Raw genomic sequence first — 21,420 nt, 5'->3', positions numbered from 1 at the left:
ATCAATCACCAGAAGACATAGTTTTAAGGTTAGAGGGGAAAGATTTAATAGGAACCTGAGGGATAACATTTCCGTGTGGGTTATGTAGAATGAGCTGCCAGAGGAGGTAGTTGGGGCAGGTAGAGTAACAACATTTAAAAGACACATGGACAGGTACACGGAGAGGACATTTTGAGAGAGATATAGGCCAAATGCAGACTAGCTTTGATGATGCATCTTGGTCGGAATGCACGTTGGGCCGAAGAGCCTGCTTCCAAGTTGTGTAAGATGAGGCTGTTTGTGGGAGGTTGGTATGCTTCAATTGTTATAAAGCATTGGGCGATTATTAGTTCATGAAAGACACTATAGAAGTATAAGATCAGTCCAGTCTACTGTAATGCCCGTCCCACTTAGGAAACCTGAACGGAAACCTCTGGAGACTTTGCGCCCCACCCAAGGTTTCCGTGCGGTTCCCGGAGGTTGCGGGTGGTTGCCGGATGTTGCAGGTAGTGGAAGCAGGTAGGGAGACGGACAAAAACCTCCGGGAACCGCACGGAAACCTTGGGTGGGGCGCAAAGTCTCCAAAGGTTTCCGTTCAGGTTTCCTAAGTGGGACAGGGGCATAACTCTGACTCAAATCCTCCCAACGGCAATAAATTTAATTGCACAACATTTAGTTACATGCCATACTTATAGAGCATACTTAATGTAGTTAAGGTAAAATGAGATTTACCGTAGCCCGCATTAACACTGGAGAAACTATCCAAGAGTTTTGTCAAAGACCACTCCTGTTTTGGGTGGCACGGTGGTGCAGCGGCAGAGTTCCTGCCTTACAGCGTTAGGCTCGGGTTTAGTTTAGTTTTGTTTATTGTCGCATGTACCGAGGTACAGTGAAAAGCGTTGCGTGTTATCCAGTCAGTGGAAATACTACGCAATACAATCAAGCTGTCCACAGTGTACAGATGCAGGATACAGGGAATAATGTTCAGAGCAAGATAAAACCAAGTAAAGTCTGATTAATGATAGCCCGAGGATGTTCAATTAAAGTAGATGGGAGGTCAGGACCGCTCTTTATTTAGTGATAAGATGGTTCAGTTGCCTGATGACAGCTGGGAGCCCCTGAATCTGGAGGTTTTCACACTTCTCTACCGCTTGCCTGATGGGAGAGGGAAGAAGGGGGAGTGACTGGGGTGAGACAGGCCCTTGATTATGCCGATGGCCTAGCTGAGGCAGCGTGAAGTGTTTATGGAGTCAACGGAAGGGAGGTTGGCTTGCCTGAAGGGCTGGGCTATGTCCACAATTCTCTGCAATTACGTGTAGTTCAATGCTGAACTCGAGTGCTGTCTGTGTGGAGTTTGCACGTTCTCCCTGTGACAGCGCGGGTTTCCTCTGGGTGCTACGGTTTTATCCCACATCCCAAAGACGTGTGGGTTTGTAAGTTGATTGGTCTCTGTAAATTGCTCCTAGTGTGAAGGGGGCGGATGGCAAAGTGGGATATCATAGAACTAATGTGAACGGGTGATGGACGGTCGGTGTGGACGGTGGGCCCGTTGCCACGCTGTATCTCTAACTTGAACTAAACTAAACTAAAGTTCAGAGGATTGGAGTAGAAGGGTGGAGAGGGGTGGGGGGGGTGGGAGTTATCACCGCCAAGAGCCTCAATAGCTGGATGAATGCATGATAAAGGTGGAATGATTAAAACTGCCATTGACCAAGAGCTGGAGTGCATGAAGTACTGTGTGGAAGGCTGATATCGAAGCTTCATTTTTACTTAATGGAATGGTGGAGCAGGAAAAAGAGGTTTCAAAAACTTAAATCCAGATTTAAACAGGGCAGAGTTTGTAATGGAGTCCACAGCATGGAACCAGGCCCTTCAGCCCACTGTGTCCATGCTGACCATCTAACATCCATTTTTGGCAACTCCATTATACTCTTAATAGATAACAGAACGAGTGCGTACGGGTGATCACTGGTCAGCATGGACCTGGTGGGCTGAAGGGCCTGTTTCCACGCTGAATCGTAAAAAGATTAGATACAACAGATATGGATTGTGTCAGATGTGGAAGAATCTGTTCGAAGCAGGCTGTTTGCTGTATTTTTCCCGAAAAGAGGGGAACAGATTTCATGTGATAGCTAAATAATTTCACCTTCACAAATCCTCATGTGAACACATCCATCACACAGACGATGCACTGCTAAATCCGTGATATTTTGCAGAGAGAATGGTGGTGGGTGTGATGTGAAGGAACCGCAGTTAGAAGGAGTAACATCAGTGTCAAATGAAAAGCTGCAAATGGCTTTCCGTTTGTTTATACTTGCAAACTATTTGTGGAGCATGACAGGCTCCCGGCTTATCTCCTGTGGTTTGTACAGAATATGTCTCCTCTTCCTGGCAACAATCAAACATAAAGGATGAACAAGAAAGATGAGGGTAAATGCTCAGAGTCCCTTGCCCAGAGTAGGGGAATTAAGAACCAGGGGGTGTACGTTTAAGGTGAGAGGAGGAAAACATTTAATAGGAATCTGAGGGATACCTTTTTTGCACAAAGGGTGGTGGGTGTAGAAGGAGCAGCCGGAGGAGGTAGTTGAGGCAGGTGCTAACGCAATGTTTAAGAAACATTTAGACAGGTACATTGATAGGACAGGTTTAGAGGGATAGGGGACGAACGTGGGCAGGTGGGACTAGTGTAGATGGGACATGTTGGTAAGCATGGGCAAGTTGGGCTAAAGACATGTTTGCACACTGTATGAGTCTATGACTATGAGATACAAAGTGTAGGAGTAACTCAGCGGGTCAGGCAGCATCTGTGGAGAACATGAATAGGTGATAGCCGCTTTCTCTGAAACATCCGATGGTGAGGGATGACCTGGTTTATAAAATAAACTTAGAGGCATAGATTGGGTAGACAGTCAGAATCTTCCTCCGCCAGGGTGGTCATGTCCAACACTAGAGGGCATAGCTTTAAGGTGAGAGGCTGAATGTTTAATGGAGGTGTGCAGGGCAGGTTTTGTTTCCCACAAAGGCTGGTGGGGGCCTGGAATGCTTTGCCAGGGGTGGTGGTGGAGGCAGATACGATACAGGTGCTCAAAGAGGCTTTTAGATCGGCACGTGGAAAAGCAGGGAATAGAGGGATATGGATCACTTACAAGCAGATGAAATCAGTTTAACTTGGCATCATGTTCGGCACTGACATTGTGGGCCTGTGCCGCTTTACGTTCTCTGTTCCATGTGATGTTTCTGGTCGGGGCCCGTCTTCAGTCTGAAGAAACCTTCCAATCCAAAATATCATCTATCCAAGTTGTCCAGAGGTGCTGCCTGACCCGCTGAATTACTCCAGCACTGAAGGCATTCTGAAGAATGGTTCAGACTCAAAATGTCACCTATTCTTTTTCTCCACAGATGCTGCCTGACCTGCTGCGTTCAGTATTTGTGTTTTTTTTCCAGTATAAACCAGCATCTGCAGTTCTTTCCTATACACTCCAGCACTCTGTGTCTTATTCTTGAAAACCAGCCTCAGCAGGTCCTTGTAACCAACGGATGAACAGGTGGTTATCGACAGTCAATGCCCAAGTTACAGAGAGGTTACCTTCCCAGAAAACATGTTCCATGATGTGAATGTTTTTCCACTTCAAACCCCATGTTATTGTTGCACAAGACATTGGTGAGGCCATAGTTGTACAAGGCATTGGTGAGGCCGCACTTGGGTGCATTCTCTTCAGTTTTGATCACTTTGCCATGGGAAAGATGCCATGAAGCTAGAAAGGGTGTAGAAAGATGTTGCCAGGACTCAAGGGCCTGAGCTACAGGGAGAGGTTGGACAGGCTAGGACTTTATTCCTTGAAGACTGAGAGGAGATCTTGTGGAGGTCCATATAAACGTGAGGGGAATAGATAGGGTGAGTGTGCTAGTTAACTTCACAGGTCAGGCAACATCTGTGGAGGGAATGGTTGATGTCATTATGATTAAGTGATTGGCCGGGAATCTCTTCCCTTGCCTGTGATGCCTCTTGGAAGTTCTGAAACACGGAGACAAGGAACTGCAAATGCTAGAATCTTGTGCAAAACACAAAGTGCTGGAGGAACTCAGAGGGTGAGGCAGCATCTGTGGAGAGAATATGTCTGGTGAACAATCCCAAACTGAAATGTTACTCCACCACTTTGAGTCCATCTTTGGTATAAACCAGCATCTGCAGTTGTTTGATTCTACAAACACCTATCAGTCTCTGCTTTAATAATACTCAATGACTTGGTTTCCACAGCTATCTATGGCAATGAATTTCATAGAGTCACCAACCTTTGGCTAAAGAAATTCCTCCTTGTCTCCTTTCTAAAGGTATGTCCTTTTATTCTGAGATTGCAGCGTCTGGTCTGGTCCTAGTTAGTTAGTTAATTAGTTTAGTTTATTGCCATGTATAGCAGGGTACAGTGAAAAGCCTTTGTCGTGGGCTAACAGTCAGCGGAAAGACAATACATGATTACAATTGAGCCATCAACAGTGTACAGACACAGGATAAATAGAATAATGCTTAGTGCAATGTAAGGTTCAGTAAAGTCTGATTAAAGATAGTCTGTGGGTCTCCAATGAGGTAGACAGTAGCTCAGAACTGCTCTCTAGTTGTTGACAGAATAGTTCAGCTGCCTGATATCAGTTGCGATAAAACTGCCCCTGAATCTGGAGGTGTGTGTTTTCACACTTCTATACCTTTTGCCTGATGGGAGAGGGGAGGAGGGAGTGACCGGGGTGAGACTTGTCCATGATTATGTTGATGGCCTTGCGGAGGCAACATGAAGTGTAGATGGAGGGAAGGGAGGTTGTTTTTTGCGATGGTCTGGGCTGCGTCCCAGACCAACCCAGACCAGATGCCATAGAAATGGAAAAGGTGTTCTATTCATGGATGGGAAACACTAACAGCACAAGAATGGCTGGAAATGATACGACAATCATGACCCACCTGTAGTGTCGTCCACATACTCTTCCGTGGTGTGTTCCTTCTGATGCACCCACTCACTGTTACACTTGAAGTAAATCTGAGTGGCGGGGCTTGCTTTGCAGTACAAGTTGACCGGCTTGTTCTTCACTATGTATGCATCCCGGGGCTCGAGCAGGAAACGTGGCAGAGGCTCCGGAGGGTCAGATGGGAAGAATTCGGGAAGTTCTCCAAAGAAGTCATCATCTGGAGAGACAAAGAGAGGAGCGGTGAAGTTATAAGTACACCCACGGTGCATTAAACACAGTCTGATGCTTCATATTGAAGATTTAAATAAGGGTGGCACGGTGGCGCAGCAGGAGAGTTGCTGCCTTACAGCGCCAGAGACCCGGGTTTGATCCTGTTTATGGGTGTTGTCTGTACATTCTCCCTGTAACCACATGGGTTTTCTCCAGGTGCTCCGGTTTCCACCCACATCCCAAAGATATGCGGGTTTGTAGGTTAATAGTGGGGGGAAACCGGAGCACCCGGAGGAAACCCACGCTGTCTCTGGCAGTGTGAGACAGCAGCTCATTGTGCTATCCTGATTGTGTGGAGAATTTCAGTGCTGGATTTAAATGACTTTACCAGGTCTGGAACAGATAGGTGATAAATTGTAATCATATTAAAGGATTATTTTTACTACTTTAAGAGAAGCATTGCATAAAATGGTACGACTCTCCAGCTCCATCTTGTTCTAGTCCATATGACCTTGTTCTGTCTCAACAGCAACCTCACCTAGTCCCACCACGTTGATGAAATGTTCAAGAAAACACATCAGCACATTTACTTTCTTAGGCAACTGAGAAAGTTTGTCATGTCCACAGGACTCTTTAAGTTTAGTTTTAAGACTCTTTAAGTTTAGTTTTAAGATTATTATTGTCACGTGCACAGAGATATAGTGATAAGCTTTCTTTCGCATACTATCAAATCAGATCAGAAATAATACATAAATTCGACCAAGCCAAACTCAATACAGTATAAAGGGGAAAATCAGAGTCAGAATATAGCTCTCATATTGTAGTACATCCACGGACAAATCCAATGTCCCAAGCCCAAACTCGGACAGTACCCTAGCTTAGAATTCTCTAAGCTACTCTCTAGAATTTAGGAAAGGGGAAGACTTACAGAGGGATTGGACAGGCTAGATACAGGAAGATTGTCCCTCAGCATCCAGGTAGCGTCACAGCAGGATTCCTTTAAAACCAAGATGAGAAGAAGAACTTTTTTCACACAGAGAGTGGTGTCCAATGTCCGCCACAAGGGTAGTTGAGGGGTCAGTGGCTATATTTAAGAGGGAGACAGTGGCCCTTGTGGCTAAAGGGATCTTATGGAGAGAAGGCAGGGGATACTGAGTTGGATGATCAGCCTGATAATGGCGGTGAGGCTCGGGCCGAATGGCTCCTTCCTAATTTCTGGTTTCTATGTTTCTATGTTTTCCAGCAGAAGCGTCTAACAGAGGGGACGAACCTTCTGTCGCGCTTTCAGCTTCTGAGACAGGAGCGGAGAGGAAGGAATGACCGGGGTGGGCCAAGTCTTTGATTAAGTTGGCTGCTTTCCTGAGGCAACGTGAAATGTAGATGGAGTCAATGATGGGAGGGTCTGGTCTGTGTGATGGACTGGGTTATATCGACAACTCTCTGCAATTTCTTGCAGTCTTGGGCAGAGCTCAAACCAAGCTGTGATGCAAGTATTCTGACGGGATGCATCTCAGCCCATTGACGGCAACAGCTGCATTCTTGACCGCCTGAACCTGCAGAGAGTGGTGAACACGGCACAGTCAATCACAGGCAACTCACTTCCTTCCATCCAGTCCATCTTCATGGTGCTTTGCATTGGGAATGCTGGAGGTATCATCAAGGATTCCCGCCACCCTGGACATTCCCTTTTCTCCCTTCTAGGCGAAGATACAGGAGCTTGAAAACCCAGTTATCCAGAGAAAAACTCCCCCCCAGCTTCCCCCCCCCCTGCTGTTTGAAGTCTCTGGGCTTGTACTCGCTGGAGTTCTGAAGGATGTAAGATTGAAACCTACTGGATAATGAAAGGCCTGGACAAAGTGGATATGGAAAGGATGTTTCCAGTAATGGGAGAGTGTAGAACCAGAGGGCATAGTCTCAGAATAAAAAGGATGTACTTTCAGAATGGAGATGAGGAGGAATTTATTTGGCTAGAGGACAGTGAATCTGTGGAATTTATTCTCAGAGACAGCGGTGGAGGCCAAGTCATTGGGTATTTTAAGGCAGAGATTGATAGGTTCTTGGTTAGAATCATCGAGCGATACTGTGTGAAAACAGGCACTTCGGCCCAACTTGCCCACACCGGCCAATATAGTCTGGTGTGGGAAGTTGGGCCAAAGGGAGGTTGGAACCGAAGTTTAATAAAGGGCCTGTCCCATGAGCATGCGACTCCATGCGGCAAGCGCGACCTAAAGGGCTTGTCCTATGACCATGCGACTGCATGCGGCAAGCGCGACCAAACCAGAAGCGGAGGTCGAGTGAGTGACATGAAGTTTGAGCGAAGTCCGCGGGAAGTTCGCGCGTGACGTACGGCGTCGAGGCGGCTGCGGGCCGGCAGGCCGTTGCCGCGCGGAATTTATGAACATGGTCAGTTTTTTGGAGCCCCGCGCGATGTCGGGACCAGCTCCGCACAACTCCATTCGGCTCCAGCGATCGAAGTGGGACCGGCCCCGCGAGACCGTACGGCTCAAGCGACCACGTTAGGTCGCGCTTGCCGCATGGAGTCGTATGCTCGTGGGACAGGCCCTTTAGGGTGTCGAAGCTTACAGGGAGAAGGCAGGAGAATGGGCTTGAAGGGAAAAATAGATTAGCCACGATCGAATGGAGGAGTAGACTTGATGGGCTTAATTGGGCTAATTCTGCTCCCATGTCTTATGGTCTTACTGCAATCAGACTCCTGAACCAGTCAGCTATTTCACACCCACTTCCCGGAGTTGCAGCCACTTACTCTTTCACTTATTGCATGGCTGTATTTGATAGTTTTCTGCATTATTTTAGATTACCCTCCAATCTTGCACCATTCAGCTGGTTTTCATTCATCACTGTATTTATTATTGTATTTAGCATTACCTGTTTACTCTGTGTGCTTCATGCATGCAAGATATTTGATTGCACCCTGGTGTATATGACAATAAACTAATCTATCTTAGTCCTGAGAGCTGCAAGGTGCCAAGTTGGAAGATGAGTCTTCGCTCTTTCAGCAGACATTGAGATTGGGTTGAACAATTCAGCAGGTTGAAGATAAAGAGATCAGAGCAAAAGTGGGTAAGGGAATTATAGTAATTTAATTTAGTTGCCGTTCACGGTGATTAATTGCACGGAAACAAATGGTTTTCATCCCTCCAATGTGTCTGTTACTTATATTAAACCAATGTCCTCTGGTTCCCAGCTTTAGACCTTACTTTAGACCTTAGAGATACAGTGTGGAAACAGGCCCTTCGGCCCACCAAGTCCATGCCAAACAGCAATCACTCCATACACTAGCACTTTCCTACACACTAGGGACAATTTACAATTTATTTTACCAAAGCCAATTTTACTTCGGAGTCACGTGAGTGACTACGCGAAGTATGCCGCTAGGACGCATGCGTGCCATATCGCTACACGCATTGCAACGAGTCACAGCAGGGGGAGGATGTCCCCTTTAGCGGCAGAATCAAAAAGCCGACAACAGCAGGTAAGGGGCTCTGCATTTTCCCAACTTACCTTGCAGGTGGAAAAATGGACAGAGCGACCAGAAGGAAGGCTGCGAAAAAGCTGGAGGGGGAGAACAGTATAGTTGCGGGCAGCCAGCAGCAACAGCAGCAGCCGACGGCACGCCAATCTCCCAACGTGGGATCAGCTGTGCCCGACTTCGCTCCCGCACCGGCAAAATCCACTGCTCGGCCGGGCGGGAAAGCGAAGCAAAAGACGGATCGAATGCCAGACTCAGACGAGTCTGACTTTGAGCAGCCGCGAGCGGCCAGTGCCCGTGAGCATTGGAGCCGGTTGGACCGGCTGCAGGAATTGGAGCAGCCGCGAGCGGCTGCAGGAATTGGAGCAGCCGGGAGCGGCCAGTGCCCGAGAGCATTGGAGCCGGTTGGACCGGCTGCAGGACGAGGAACAGCCGCGAGCGGCCAGTGCCCGAGAGCATTGGGGCCGGTTGGAGCGGCTGCAGGACGAGGAGCAGCCGCGAGCGGCCAGTGCCCGAGAGCATTGGAGCCGGTTGGACCGGCTGCAGGACGAGGAACAGCCGCGAGCGGCCAGTGCCCGTGAGCACCGGGGCCGGTTGGAGCGGCTGCAGGATAACGAGCAGCCGGGAGCGGCCAGTGCCCGAGAGCATTGGAGCCGGTTGGACCGGCTGCAGGAATTGGAGCAGCCGCGAGTGGCCTATGCCCGAGAGCATAAGAGCCAGTTGGAGCGGCTGCTGGAGGAGATCCTCCAAAGTGGCAGACTCCGGGAGATGGAGGCTAGCCACAGTGGGCAATCAATAAGCCCCACAGCGGTACCCCTTGTGGGGCTGCATAGTGTCTCTTCCTCATCAGAGGAGAACACGGAGGATCAGTTCTGGGCTGACCCTGAACAGGGCAGGGAACAACATACCCCCAGTAAGCCTGGGGTGAAAGAAAACATGCTGGACATGGTAACCCAGTTCTTCCAACCAGACCAAACCGGGGAAGACCTGGAGCCTAAGATAGCGGCTAGCATTGATTACATGTCCTTTAATCAATTACAGACACAGGCTCTATCAGACACCATGGCACGGCATTTACCTCCAGTTAACTGCAAGTCATTACATGTTCCGAGTGTAAACCAGTGCATCTGGAAGCATGTGGGGACAGCAATTCGAACCAGTGATTTAAAAATTCAAAAGGTCCTAAAAGCATTAACGGCAGGAATAACAGCTTTTGCCCGTACTTTGAAGGAGCAAGATATGACCCAAGACCACCAGGATGCACTGGCTCTATTGTGCAACTCACAGTATGAGTTGAATAACATTAGAAAAAGTGCAATCCAACCAGCATTGGACCCCAAATTTGCCGGCCTTTGTAAACCAGGAACCTCCAAACCGTCAATTCTATTGTTTGGAAAGGATTTACCCAAACAAGTTAAGGAACTGGATGAAGAGGCGAAAACGCTGGGGCTCATAAAGGCAGCCACCAAAACATACTTCGGCAAAAAATATCAGCCCTACGGACCTCCCAGACGGCCAACACAAATCGCATGGAGCACAAAAACCAGGAGCACCCAACAGCGGTCTTTTTTAGGGCATGGCCCAGAACGACCGCCCTGGAAAATGCGCCAGCCTCCAACCCAACAACAGACCCAAACAACGGCGCCTCAACGTCCACGAAAGATGACGAGGAAATAACACACCTACCACTGGTAACCATGGAGGTAGGTGGGTCTGGTTCCTTAAAAATTAAAGGGAGCACGAAAGTTGGAGGGAGGTTACGATATTATTTAGATGCATGGAATAAGATAACTCTAGACACTTACATTCTAAGCAGTATCCAGGGTTATACCATAGAATTTATACTAAAACATAACCCACCAGTACAGCATGCACCGAACCGAACGTTCGTGCTCACAAGCATAGAAAAATCTAAAGCACATGCTGAACTACAACGACTACATAAAAAAAGAGTAATTAAACACACCCAACACGAGTCACAGGAATTTGTGTCCAATATCTTTATAAAAAACAAGAAAGATGGTGGTTGCCTCATCATCATCGATTTGACAACTTTAAATACCTTTGTACAATATATTCATTTCAAAATGGAAACCTTTGTTACTGCTAAGCAATTAGTTTCCGTAGGCTACTATATGGCAAGCATCGATTTAAAAGATGCTTACTATACAGTACCCATCAGAGGTGACCACAGATGTTATTTGAAATTCAACTGGATGGGACAGCGCTGGCAATACAGGGCACTACCAAATGGGCTAACTTCAGCCCCCAGGTTATTCACAAAAATTTTGAAACCAGCCTTGGCGTTACTGCGAAAACAAAAACATATGGTAATGGCATATCTGGATGACATATTTATTGTTGGCAAAACTTTGGAATTGGCTAAACTAGCAGTAACAGCCATGAAACAACTGTTCGAAGAACTGGAATTCATCATCCATCCAGTTAAGTCTAAATTAACGCCTTCAACAAAAATGGATTACCTGGGGTTCACCATTAACTCGGTTCACATGTCAGTGACTTTGCCGATAGAAAAGGCTACAGCCTTAAAAGAGGCTTGCAGCGAAATCATTGACATCACCAAACCCTCCATTAGACTGGTAGCCAGGATAATTGGGAAAATAGTGGCCGCATTTCCAGCCACACAATTCGGACCTTTACATTATCGAAATTTACAGAGAGCTAAAATAAGAGCACTCAAAATTAATGGGGGCCATTTTGACAGGCCAATGGAGCTACCTACAGAAGCCATTATAGAACTAAAATGGTGGGAACACAACAGCAAGTATTGTTCCAACCCACTAATTATCAGCAACCCGTCTATGGTACTACAAACTGATGCCAGTGCACTTGGTTGGGGAGCCACCAATTCCATCTCGAGCTGTGGAGGGAGATGGAATGCACAGGAAGCATCATTATTAAAAGCACGGGGTATAAACTACCTGGAAATGTTAAGTGCATTCCATGGCCTTAAGTCATATTGTTCGGGGTTAAATCACCAGCATGTTAGACTACAAATTGACACCACCACCGTGGTAGCATATATCAACCAGATGGGTGGAAATAAATCGACATCATGTGACAATCTGGCCAACACAATTTGGCAATGGTGCATCCAGAGGAATATTTGGATATCAGCCACTTACTTACCAGGTAGACAAAATTTAGTGGCAGACACCAGGTCATGCAAATTTAATGAAAACACTGAATGGATATTGGATAAACATGTATTTGCCGAAATTACAGCACGGTATGGAACACCAGATATTGATCTTTTCGCATCCAGGCTAAATCACCAATTACCAAGTTATGTTTCATGGGAACCAGACCCTGGGGCAGCAGCTACAGATACAGATGCATTCCCTCCTTTTGCCTCATCAGTCGGGTACTAAGGAAAATACAACAAGACTCTGCATCTGGGATTCTTATAGTACCCGATTGGCCTACTCAACCATGGTTCCCGGTGATACTAGACATGGCATTAGAACCGTGCATCACCATTCAACATAGACCAAATTTACTGGTCCATCCAGTAACACAGGAAAGGCACCCCTGTCATAAACATACCAACTTATTAATTTGTAGAGTCTGAAAGCGCCTCTACAACACATGGGACTGATGGACCGAACAATGGACATGATTGCATCGGCCCACAGACAGTCCATCAAAAAACAGTACTTGGTGCACATTAAGAAATGGGGGAAGTACTGTCACGACAATAACCTCAACCACAGGTCCAACAATATTCCGTCTGTTCTGGAATTTCTGGCCAGTCTACACTACGATGAGGGGCTCAGCTACAGTGCCATCAACTGTGCCAGAAGTGCTCTGTCAAACTACCTATGGCAAGGAACAGAACGGCATTCTGTAGGGAATCACCCCCTGGTAACCAAACTGATGAGGGGCATTTTCAACACGAATCCCCCAAGAACCAGGTACGCCCAAATTTGGAACGTGAGCATTGTATTGACCATGTTGAGAAACTGGTCTCCACCAACAGCTCTGTCCCTACAAAAACTAACTATGAAAATGGTCATGCTGATGGCTTTGGTCACGGCACAAAGGGTCCAGTCACTACAAAAACTCTATCAAGGCTGGACAACTTGACCACTTCATCTGGGAATTTGATTTTTCTTATCCATGACTTAATAAAACAGAACAGACCACGAATAGCAGGACAAAACATAGAATTCAGGGCCTACCCGACGGATGACCGCCTCTGTGTAGTAACTCATTTACTATTATACATTGAACAGACAAGAATCATCAGAGGGAAAGAAATGGCACTGTTAATTAGCCACAAACAGCCACATAAAAAAGTAACAGCCCAGACCATCTCACGATGGCTAAAACAGGTCCTAATGAAGGCAGGAGTAGATACTAACGTTTTTAAATCTCACTCCACCAGGGCTGCAGCTACATCAGCAGCAAAACAGTTGGATGTTCCTATGGACCAAATCCTCAAGATGGCAGGATGGTCAACGGAAAGAACGTTCCAACGATTTTATCATAAACCGGTCATAGAACCTGGAACATTTGCAGAAACACTTTTAAGTTCTGTAATATGATTTACCCATAAATAGGGGCTATGATTTGGATTTAATTAAAAAAAATTGTTGTTTCAAGATCGTATTGATATCTAATGATGTTAACACTATTCTCCCCACAATCAAGGCAGAAGTGAGGCATGGACTCGTTCCACGGCATAGAATCACAGCTTTAAAATCTTCAAGTCACTCACGTGACTCCGAAGTAAAATAGTAAGATTAAACGAAAACTTACCAGTTTGAAGTTTGATTTTTATTTTATGAGGAGGAACGTTGTGGGAATACTTGCCCTCCGCTCCCACCCTTGATCATATCCTGAACTGGTATCTCTTCTCTAATCTTGCTATGTTTAGTCATTATAGTTATCTGTGATTCCACACCGCTGCTTTGAAGAATGACACGCATGCGTCCTAGCGGGGTTCTTCACGTATTCCCTCAACGTTCCTCCTCATAAAATAAAGATCACACTTCAAACTGGTAAGTTCTCGTTTAATCTTACTATTAACCTACAAACCGGCACATCTCTGGAGAATGGGAGGAGACCGGAGCTCCCGGGGAAAACCCACGCAGTCACAGGTGGAACTTGCAAACTCCGTACAGACAGCACCCAAGGTCAGGATGGAGCCCATGTCTCTGGCGCTGTAAGGTAGTAGCTCTACCGCTGCACCACCGTGCTTCCCCTCTGTGCCAACAGCTCTCCTGTTTATGGGAACAGCATCTCAAACCTTGGATGGAACATGGATAGGTGACCTTTCGGGTCGGGACGCTTCTTCAGACTGTTTGTGGGGGAGGGGAAAGAAAGCCAGGGGAGTAGAGGGGCAGGACAAAGCCTGGCAGAAGATGAGGGATGGGGTGGGACCTAATTAAATTACGATAATTCCCTCACCTAATCCTGCTCTGACACGTTTATCGTCATCCTCTTCCTTAGCCTCTCGTTATAACTAATCCCTAAGGGGAGACCTGAGAGAAGTATATCAAATGATGGGAGCCATACATAGGGTTGTCAGATAGAGCACTTGTTCCCAGGGAGGAAACATCAAAGATCAGAGGGCATAGTGTTACAGTGAGAGGGGCAAAGTTTAAAGGAAATGTGCAGGGAGGTTTTTTCACAGATAATGGTGGGTGTTGGGAATGTGCTGCGAGGGTTGGTGTTTGGGGCAGATGTGATAGTGGCGTTTAAGAGGCTTTCGGGTTGACATTTGGATCCACAAGGAATAGAGGGATAAGGATTATATGCAGGTAGAGAAGAGTTGGTCTTGGCGTCATGTTCAGCACAAACATTATGGGCCAAGAGGCCTGTTCTTGTGCTGTACAGTTCTATGAATCTATCTGTCTATAGTTCAATAAACCAATGTTCTTGTAGAGTAGACGCGATGGGCTGAATGGCCTAATTCTGCTCCTATGAATTACGAACACTTAAAAGACATTTGAACAGGTGCATGAATAGGAAAGGTTTGGGGAAATGGGCCAAACTCAGGCAGGTGGGACTAGTGCAGATGGGATATGTTGGTTGGCACAGGAAAGTTGGACCAAAGGGCCTGATTCCGTGCTGTTTGACTATAAAAAAATCTTACTATAACTTAGGCACAATCATACTAAAGGGCCTGTCCCACTCTGCGAGTTTACCCAAGTGCTCTCCCGAGTTTAAAAAAAAAAAAATCAAACTCATGGTAAGTATGTAGAATGTACGTAGCGGGTACATCGGAGCTCGGGACGTCTCTTAGCGGCTCATAACGCTAACGGCAGGTATTCGGGAAACGCGGTTGTAAGTCGTTTCAACATGTTGAAATATGTCCACGAGAGCCCCGAGTACCTACGAGCGGCTGTTACCATAATTTTCCGAGTTTGAATCAGGGGAAACTCGGGAGAACTCTGATAATTACCTGATACAGTGGGACAGGCCCTTTAGGTACAATTGTGTAAGAATAGTAGATTGCATTGAAGAGCCTGTATCTGTGCTGCAGGACTCTATAAAAATCTTACTCTACATCGGATAGACACAGAGTGCTGGAGTAACTCAACGGGTCAGGTAGCATCTCTGGAGAAAAAGAATGGATGACGTTTCGGGTCAGAACTCTTCTTCAGCCCAAAACTTTCGACCCAAAATATCATCCATCGTTTTTCTCCATAGAAGCTGCCTGACCTGGTGAGTTACTCCAGCACTTTATGTATTTCTTTGGTACAAACTGGCATCTGCAGTTCCTTCCTACACTTACTATACATAGGCAAATTTATACTTAAATACAGAGTGTACAGATTGCAGTGAGTTTGAGAAGGGGGAAAGATTTTATAGGAATTTGAGGGATAACTTTTTCCACAAAGGGTGGTGGATGTATGGAACAGGCAGCTGGAGGAGGTTGTTGAGGCAGGGACTATTGCATTGATTCAGAAGCAATTAGACAGGTACATGGATAGGGTAGGTTTGGAGGAATATGGGTGAAACTAGTGTAGATGGCAGGTGGGACTAGTGTAGATGGGGCACATTGGTCAGCATGTGGCAAGTTGGGCCGAAGGTCCTGTTTAATTGCTGTGCGGCTATGAATCAATGAGTTGTTTTCACAGCGAGTGGTAGTTAACAGCGAGATTCATAAGGTCATAAGTGTGATTTTCTGCACCTTCGAATTGGCAGATGTCATCTTGTGTCAAATTAGGGCATTTTGTTTTCAAATGGCAAAAATGAACGTCACTGGGGAAGTAATGGGCTGGCAGATGTTAATATTACCAAAAAACGCTTTCCTGTTGATGCTGATGACTGCCATTAACTTCATTGCCGTTGAGTCACTTTAACTTGTAATGTGTCATATGTACCTCGCAAGCCAAACTACTTGGGACGCTGCCACAGAGTCAGAGAATCATAGAAACATAGAAAATAGATGCAGGAGGAGGCCATTCAGCCCTTCGAGCCAGCATCGCCATTCATTGTGATCATGGCTGATCGTCCCCTATCAATAACCCGTGCCTGCCTTCTCCCCATATCCCTTGACTACACTAGCCCCTTGAGCTCTATCTAACTCTCTTTTAAATCCATCCAGTGATTTGGCCTCCACTGGCCTCTGCGGCAGGGAATTCCACAAATTTACAACTCTTTGGGTGAAAACGTTTTTTCTCACCTCAGTCTTAAATGACCTCCCATTTATTCTAAGACTGCGGCCCCTGGTTCTGGACTCGCCCAACATTTGGAACATTTTTCATGCATCATGCATCTAGCTTGTCCAGTCATTTTATAAGTTTCTATAAGGTCCCCCTCATCCTTCTAAACTCCAGTGAATACAAGCCTAGTCTTTTCAATCTTTCCTCATATGACAGTCCCACCATCCCAGGGATCTCGTGAACCTACACTGCACTGCCTCAATCACAAGGATGTCCTTCATTAAATTAGGCCAAAACTGTACACAATACTCCAGATCCCAGGGATCTCGTGAACCTACTTTGACACTGCACTGCCTCAATCTTCCAAGGATGTCCTTCATTACCTTAGGACCACCTCCAAAACTGTACCTCCTCCTCCCCCTCCAATACTCCAGATGTGGTCTCCACCAGAGCCCTATACTCCTCCTCATTGCAGAAGAAGCTGTGTCATCTTCTGCAAAAAAGCAGCTGTTACTCCTATACTGAAATCCTCTGTGTGTTATGAATGGAGCCAACATTCCATTAGACACTTTCTTCATACTGTGGCTGAGGAAAAGGTGCTGTACCCTACCAGTAAGATCCACCCAATCTTTTCAGTCGACCGGTGTACAAGGATTCTTACCCAGGTCCTCGCTGCCCTCTGCAGCCCATCATCGACACTGATGTTGGGCTGATATGCAAACCCCCCCCCCCCCCTAGTCTTTTCAATCTTTTACCTAACCTAATCTTTCAATCCCATATGAGATCCCAGGGATCAATCTTGTGAACCTACACTGCACTGCCTCAATCACTGTCTTTTTTAGGCCAAAACTGCCAAAGTGGATCACCAGAGCCCTATACACAAGCTTTATCCTATACTGAAATCCTCTTGTGTGGCCAAAAACATTAGCACCTCTGTACCTGTAAGCAAACTCAACTACAAGGACACCCAGATCTCGCCACCCCCCCCCTCCCTTATCTAACCTACCCCAATTGAGATAATAATCTGCCTTGTTTTTGCCGCCAAAGTGGATAACCTCACAAGCATCATACAGCGTGGAAACAAGCCCTTCGGCCTAACTTGCCCACACCGGCCAACATGCCCCATCTACACTAGTCCCTCCCGCCTGCGTTTGCCCCAGATCCATCAAATCTGTCCTAACCATGTACCTGTCTAAATGTATCTTCAACTTTGCAATAGTCCCTGCTTCAACAACCTCCTCCGGCAGCTTGTTCTCCGCACCTCCTGTCCTTTGTGTGAAAGAGTTGCCCCTCAAGTTCCGATTAAATCCATCTTCCCCTCACCCTTAACCCATGTCCTCTGGCTCTCGATTGCCCTACTCTGGGCAAAAGACTCTGTGAGTCTACACGATCTATTCCTGTTCACAAAGTGGATCCTAAAACAATGTCGGAAGAAGAGCACTGTCTGGCTGCTGTTAGTGTGTCCAGGGGGGGGGGGGGGGGGGGGGGGAGAACTACTTAAAGTTGGCATAACGTGAGGAGATTGTGCAGTGGAGCAGACAAAATGTGTAGGAAGCTGGTTTTCACTGGACAGGCACGAACTGCTGCCTTGCAGTGGAACTGACGACTGTTCCTATTATCTGCTGATGAGTATCTTGGGACAGTTACAACAAGAGGATGCCAATGACTAACAAATAAAACCCAAATGCCCGCAATCATCTGCCATTTCTCAAACAGTATTGGAATAATGAATATAAATGTACATTTAATGAAATTAGATCCCGGGTTTTAACAGTTACTGCGCGTTGCAGCATAAAAATTAAATCAACCGACTTAGTTGATTAAAGTAATTTAACAAAATGGTTAGGATGTCTGGACATGTGGATGTGTCATCAGCCATCCTCAATATTCCCAACCACTCCATTCCACTGTCTGCCAAGGGTGCAGCGAGCTGCAACTGTGTGTGGTGACTGGAACACTGTGGAGCTTCGAGAGAGAGGGAGAGAGGGAGCGAGAGAGATATGGAGGGGAGAGGGAGAGGGAGAGGGAGTAAGAGGGAGAGTAACAGTGCAGCACAAGAACAGGCCCTTCAGCCTACAAAGTCTGAGCTGGATGTGATGCCAAGACCAATGTTTATTGGGTCAGGCAGCTTCTCTAGAGAACATGGATAAGTAATGTTTTGGGTCGGGCTCTTCGTCAGACTTCACATCAGCCTAAAGATGGGTCTCGACAGGAAATGTCACCTATCATGTTCTCCAGAGATGCTGCGTGACCTGCTGTGTTACTCCAGCACTGTGTCCTTTTGTGTCCTTCAGCATCTGCAGTTCCTTGTTTCTCCAACTCTTATCTGTTGCACATGATCCATATCCCACCATTCCTTGCATATCCATGTGTCTATCTAAAAGCCTCCTTAACGCCACCATCATATCTCCCTCCACCCCCACCCCTGGCAGCACATGAATCAGTTACATTGTTTGATTACTTGTTTGCTATCATCATGCCTTATGCAGCTCCTCAAGTTAATGAGAAGTCCAGAATTTTGGTGCTTTACTTTAGAAGTACAGCAATAAAACAGGCCTTTTGGCCCAGTCCACGCCGACCAGCGATCATTCCATACACAAACACTATCCTATACACTGGGGACAATTTCCACAAACCTATTAACTTACAAAGCTGTATGTGTTTGGAATGTGTCTTCTATAACTGAGCAAGGGATTATCATTGTGTAAAGAACTGCAGTTACTGGTTAATTCACAAAGAGACACAAAGTTTTATCAGGTCAGGCAGCATCTCTGGAGAACATGGATAAGTGATGTTTCGGGTTGAGACCCTTCTTCAGACTCTCGGTCTGGAACTGGACCAGGAATCCAGGTGAGTTGACGGCCCAGGCATGCTGGTGGCTGGGACAGAGGCGAGGTTTGGCGGGGTCCAGGAGTCCTGGTGAGGGTCGGCGATGGCAGAGGCAGGGGTGGCCTGGAAGTGGCCGGGAGGCGGTGAGAGCCGGGGGTGATGGCAGTAGGTCTGGCTTGGAGGGGGTGCAAGCCAAGGGTGGTGTCAGCAGCCGATAGTAAGTTCGGCCACTATAACTAAAATCCATAATGGTTAAAACGTGTGTTCACTCTCTATTGACCCTGGATAGTCTGCTCAGGATCTTGTATAATTCACTGGGATCACAGTGACGCATGAACACAGACTCATCCTAATCAATCTCATCTCCCAGTGCAACCACGGGTGCCTGCGGACTTACCTTCGTGGAGCTCGCAATCCCTTTGCCGGGGTCGACCTCGGAGCTCCAACCATGGGTGCTTGCGGACCTGGTCAGAGACTGCGGAGTTTAGAAGGATGAGAGGCAATCTCATTGAGACATGTAAGATTATTAAGGGCTTGGATGCGCTAGAGGCAGGAAACATGTTCCCGGTGTTGGGGGAGTCCAGAACCAGGGGCCATAGTTTAAGAATAAGGAGTAAGCCATTTAGAACGGAGATGAGGAAACACTTTTTCTCACAGAGAGTGGTGAGTCTGTGGAATTCTCTGCCTCAGAGGGCAGTGGAGGCAGGTTCTCGGGATGCTTTCAAGAGAGAGCTAGAAAGGGCTCTTAAAAATAGCAGTCAGGGGATATGGGGAGAAGGCAGGAACGGGGTACTGATTGGGGATGATCAGCCATGATCACATTGCATGGCGGTGCTGGCTCGAAGGGCCAAATGGCCTACTCCTGCACCGCCATGCAATGAGACCGACTCCAAGCCGCGGGAGTTTCGATCACCCCGACGCGGGGTCTTCAACCTCCAGCTGTGGGGGCTTTGATCACCCCGAGGGATGGCTCGACTGCCCCGAACGCGGGAGACTAAAGAGGATGAAGATTGGACTTTATTGCCTTCCATCACAGTGAGGAATGTGGGGAATCCACTGTAGCGGATGTTTATGTTAGCTTTAATGTAGTTGTGTGGCTTGTTGCTTTTTTCCCCCATATGGCTGTTTAGTAATTCGCATATCACTGAACCTTAATTGGTACACGTGACAATAAAAGACCTTTGAAACCTTTGAACCTCTTTTAGCCCAGAAATTAATCTATTAGTTTAATAATTATAAAGAGTGACCTAAAACTGGTAGTCCAGTAAAAATCAATCTAAAGTTAATAACTACTTTCATGTTTAATACCCAGAAGGCTGACAGTTTATTCGCCAAATGAATTATGTATTCTACAAGGGTCTCATTTGCAAACAATCTTTCCTCTGTGCATTTAAGAATGTCAATTCATCATCAGAGGCCATAAATGGAAAATCTTAATCTGTCAAGATGGATCTCATTTGGCTGGATGGGTGGGAGCGAGACTTGTTTGTAATCACCAATGAACAACAGTTAAATTAAATTCTGATAGTTCATAAATCATTCAGAACGCCATTGACAATACAAATATACAGAGTTAACAATTTCAGCTCTCCAATGATGTCAGGTGTCGGAAAGCAAATTCTAATCCCCAACAGTGCGAATTACTTGCATTAGCAAAACGTCCATGCAGATTGTGACTGGATATTTCATCTACTCACTGAATGCACTTTGTATGTAGGTACAGTATGTAATTCCTTCTCGACCACCTAATCTGCTCCCGAAAATATTCGGGAAGCTACCTTAGCGACTCACTTTAAAGACATGGCGGCATGGTGACGCAGTGGTAGTTACAGCCTTATGCCCTTGTCCCACTTAGGAAACCTGAACGGAAACCTCTGGAGACTTTGCGCCCCACCCAAGGTTTCCGTGCTGTTCCCGGAGGTTTTTTGTCAGTCTCCCTACCTGCTTCCACTACCTGCAACCTCTGGCAACCACCTGCAACCTCCGGGAACCGCACATGGGACAGGGGCATTACATCGCCAAAGACCAAGGCTCGATCCTGATCACTGGTGCTATCTGTATGGAGTTTGTACATTCTCCCTGTCACCATGAGGGTTTTCTCTGGGTGCTCCGGCTTCATCCCACTCCAAAGATGTTCCGGTTTGTACGATTATTGCCTTCTATAAATTATAAATTGTTCTTATTGTGTAGGATAGAAATAGTGTACGGGGTGATCACTGGTTGGCATGGTCTCGGTGGGCCAAAGGGCCTCTTTCCACGCTGTATCTCTAAAGTCTAAAGACATTGGCCAAAGAATGACGGGTTTACATTAGTTTAGTT

The 21,420-nt window shown here is 46.6% G+C and overlaps 1 protein-coding gene across 6 annotated transcripts in view; it reads right to left on the bottom strand.

Annotated features, from left to right (window-relative positions):
• LOC129700722 (netrin receptor UNC5C-like) overlaps positions 1 to 21,420 on the bottom strand; it is a 286,525-nt gene that overhangs the window by 85,063 nt on the left and 180,042 nt on the right. For all 6 annotated transcript variants that reach the window (XM_055641363.1, XM_055641371.1, XM_055641344.1 and 3 more), the window contains one exon: positions 4,931 to 5,152. In XM_055641363.1, the coding sequence (XP_055497338.1) occupies positions 4,931 to 5,152 (222 nt within the window). The remainder of the gene's footprint in view (positions 1 to 4,930; positions 5,153 to 21,420) is intronic.

The sequence above is a fragment of the Leucoraja erinacea genome, chromosome 1, assembly GCF_028641065.1.
Source record: "Leucoraja erinacea ecotype New England chromosome 1, Leri_hhj_1, whole genome shotgun sequence".
In the NCBI taxonomy this organism is placed as follows: domain Eukaryota; kingdom Metazoa; phylum Chordata; class Chondrichthyes; order Rajiformes; family Rajidae; genus Leucoraja; species Leucoraja erinaceus.
Note: the sequence above shows the minus strand (reverse complement) of the source record. Positions and strands in the feature narration are given on the sequence as shown.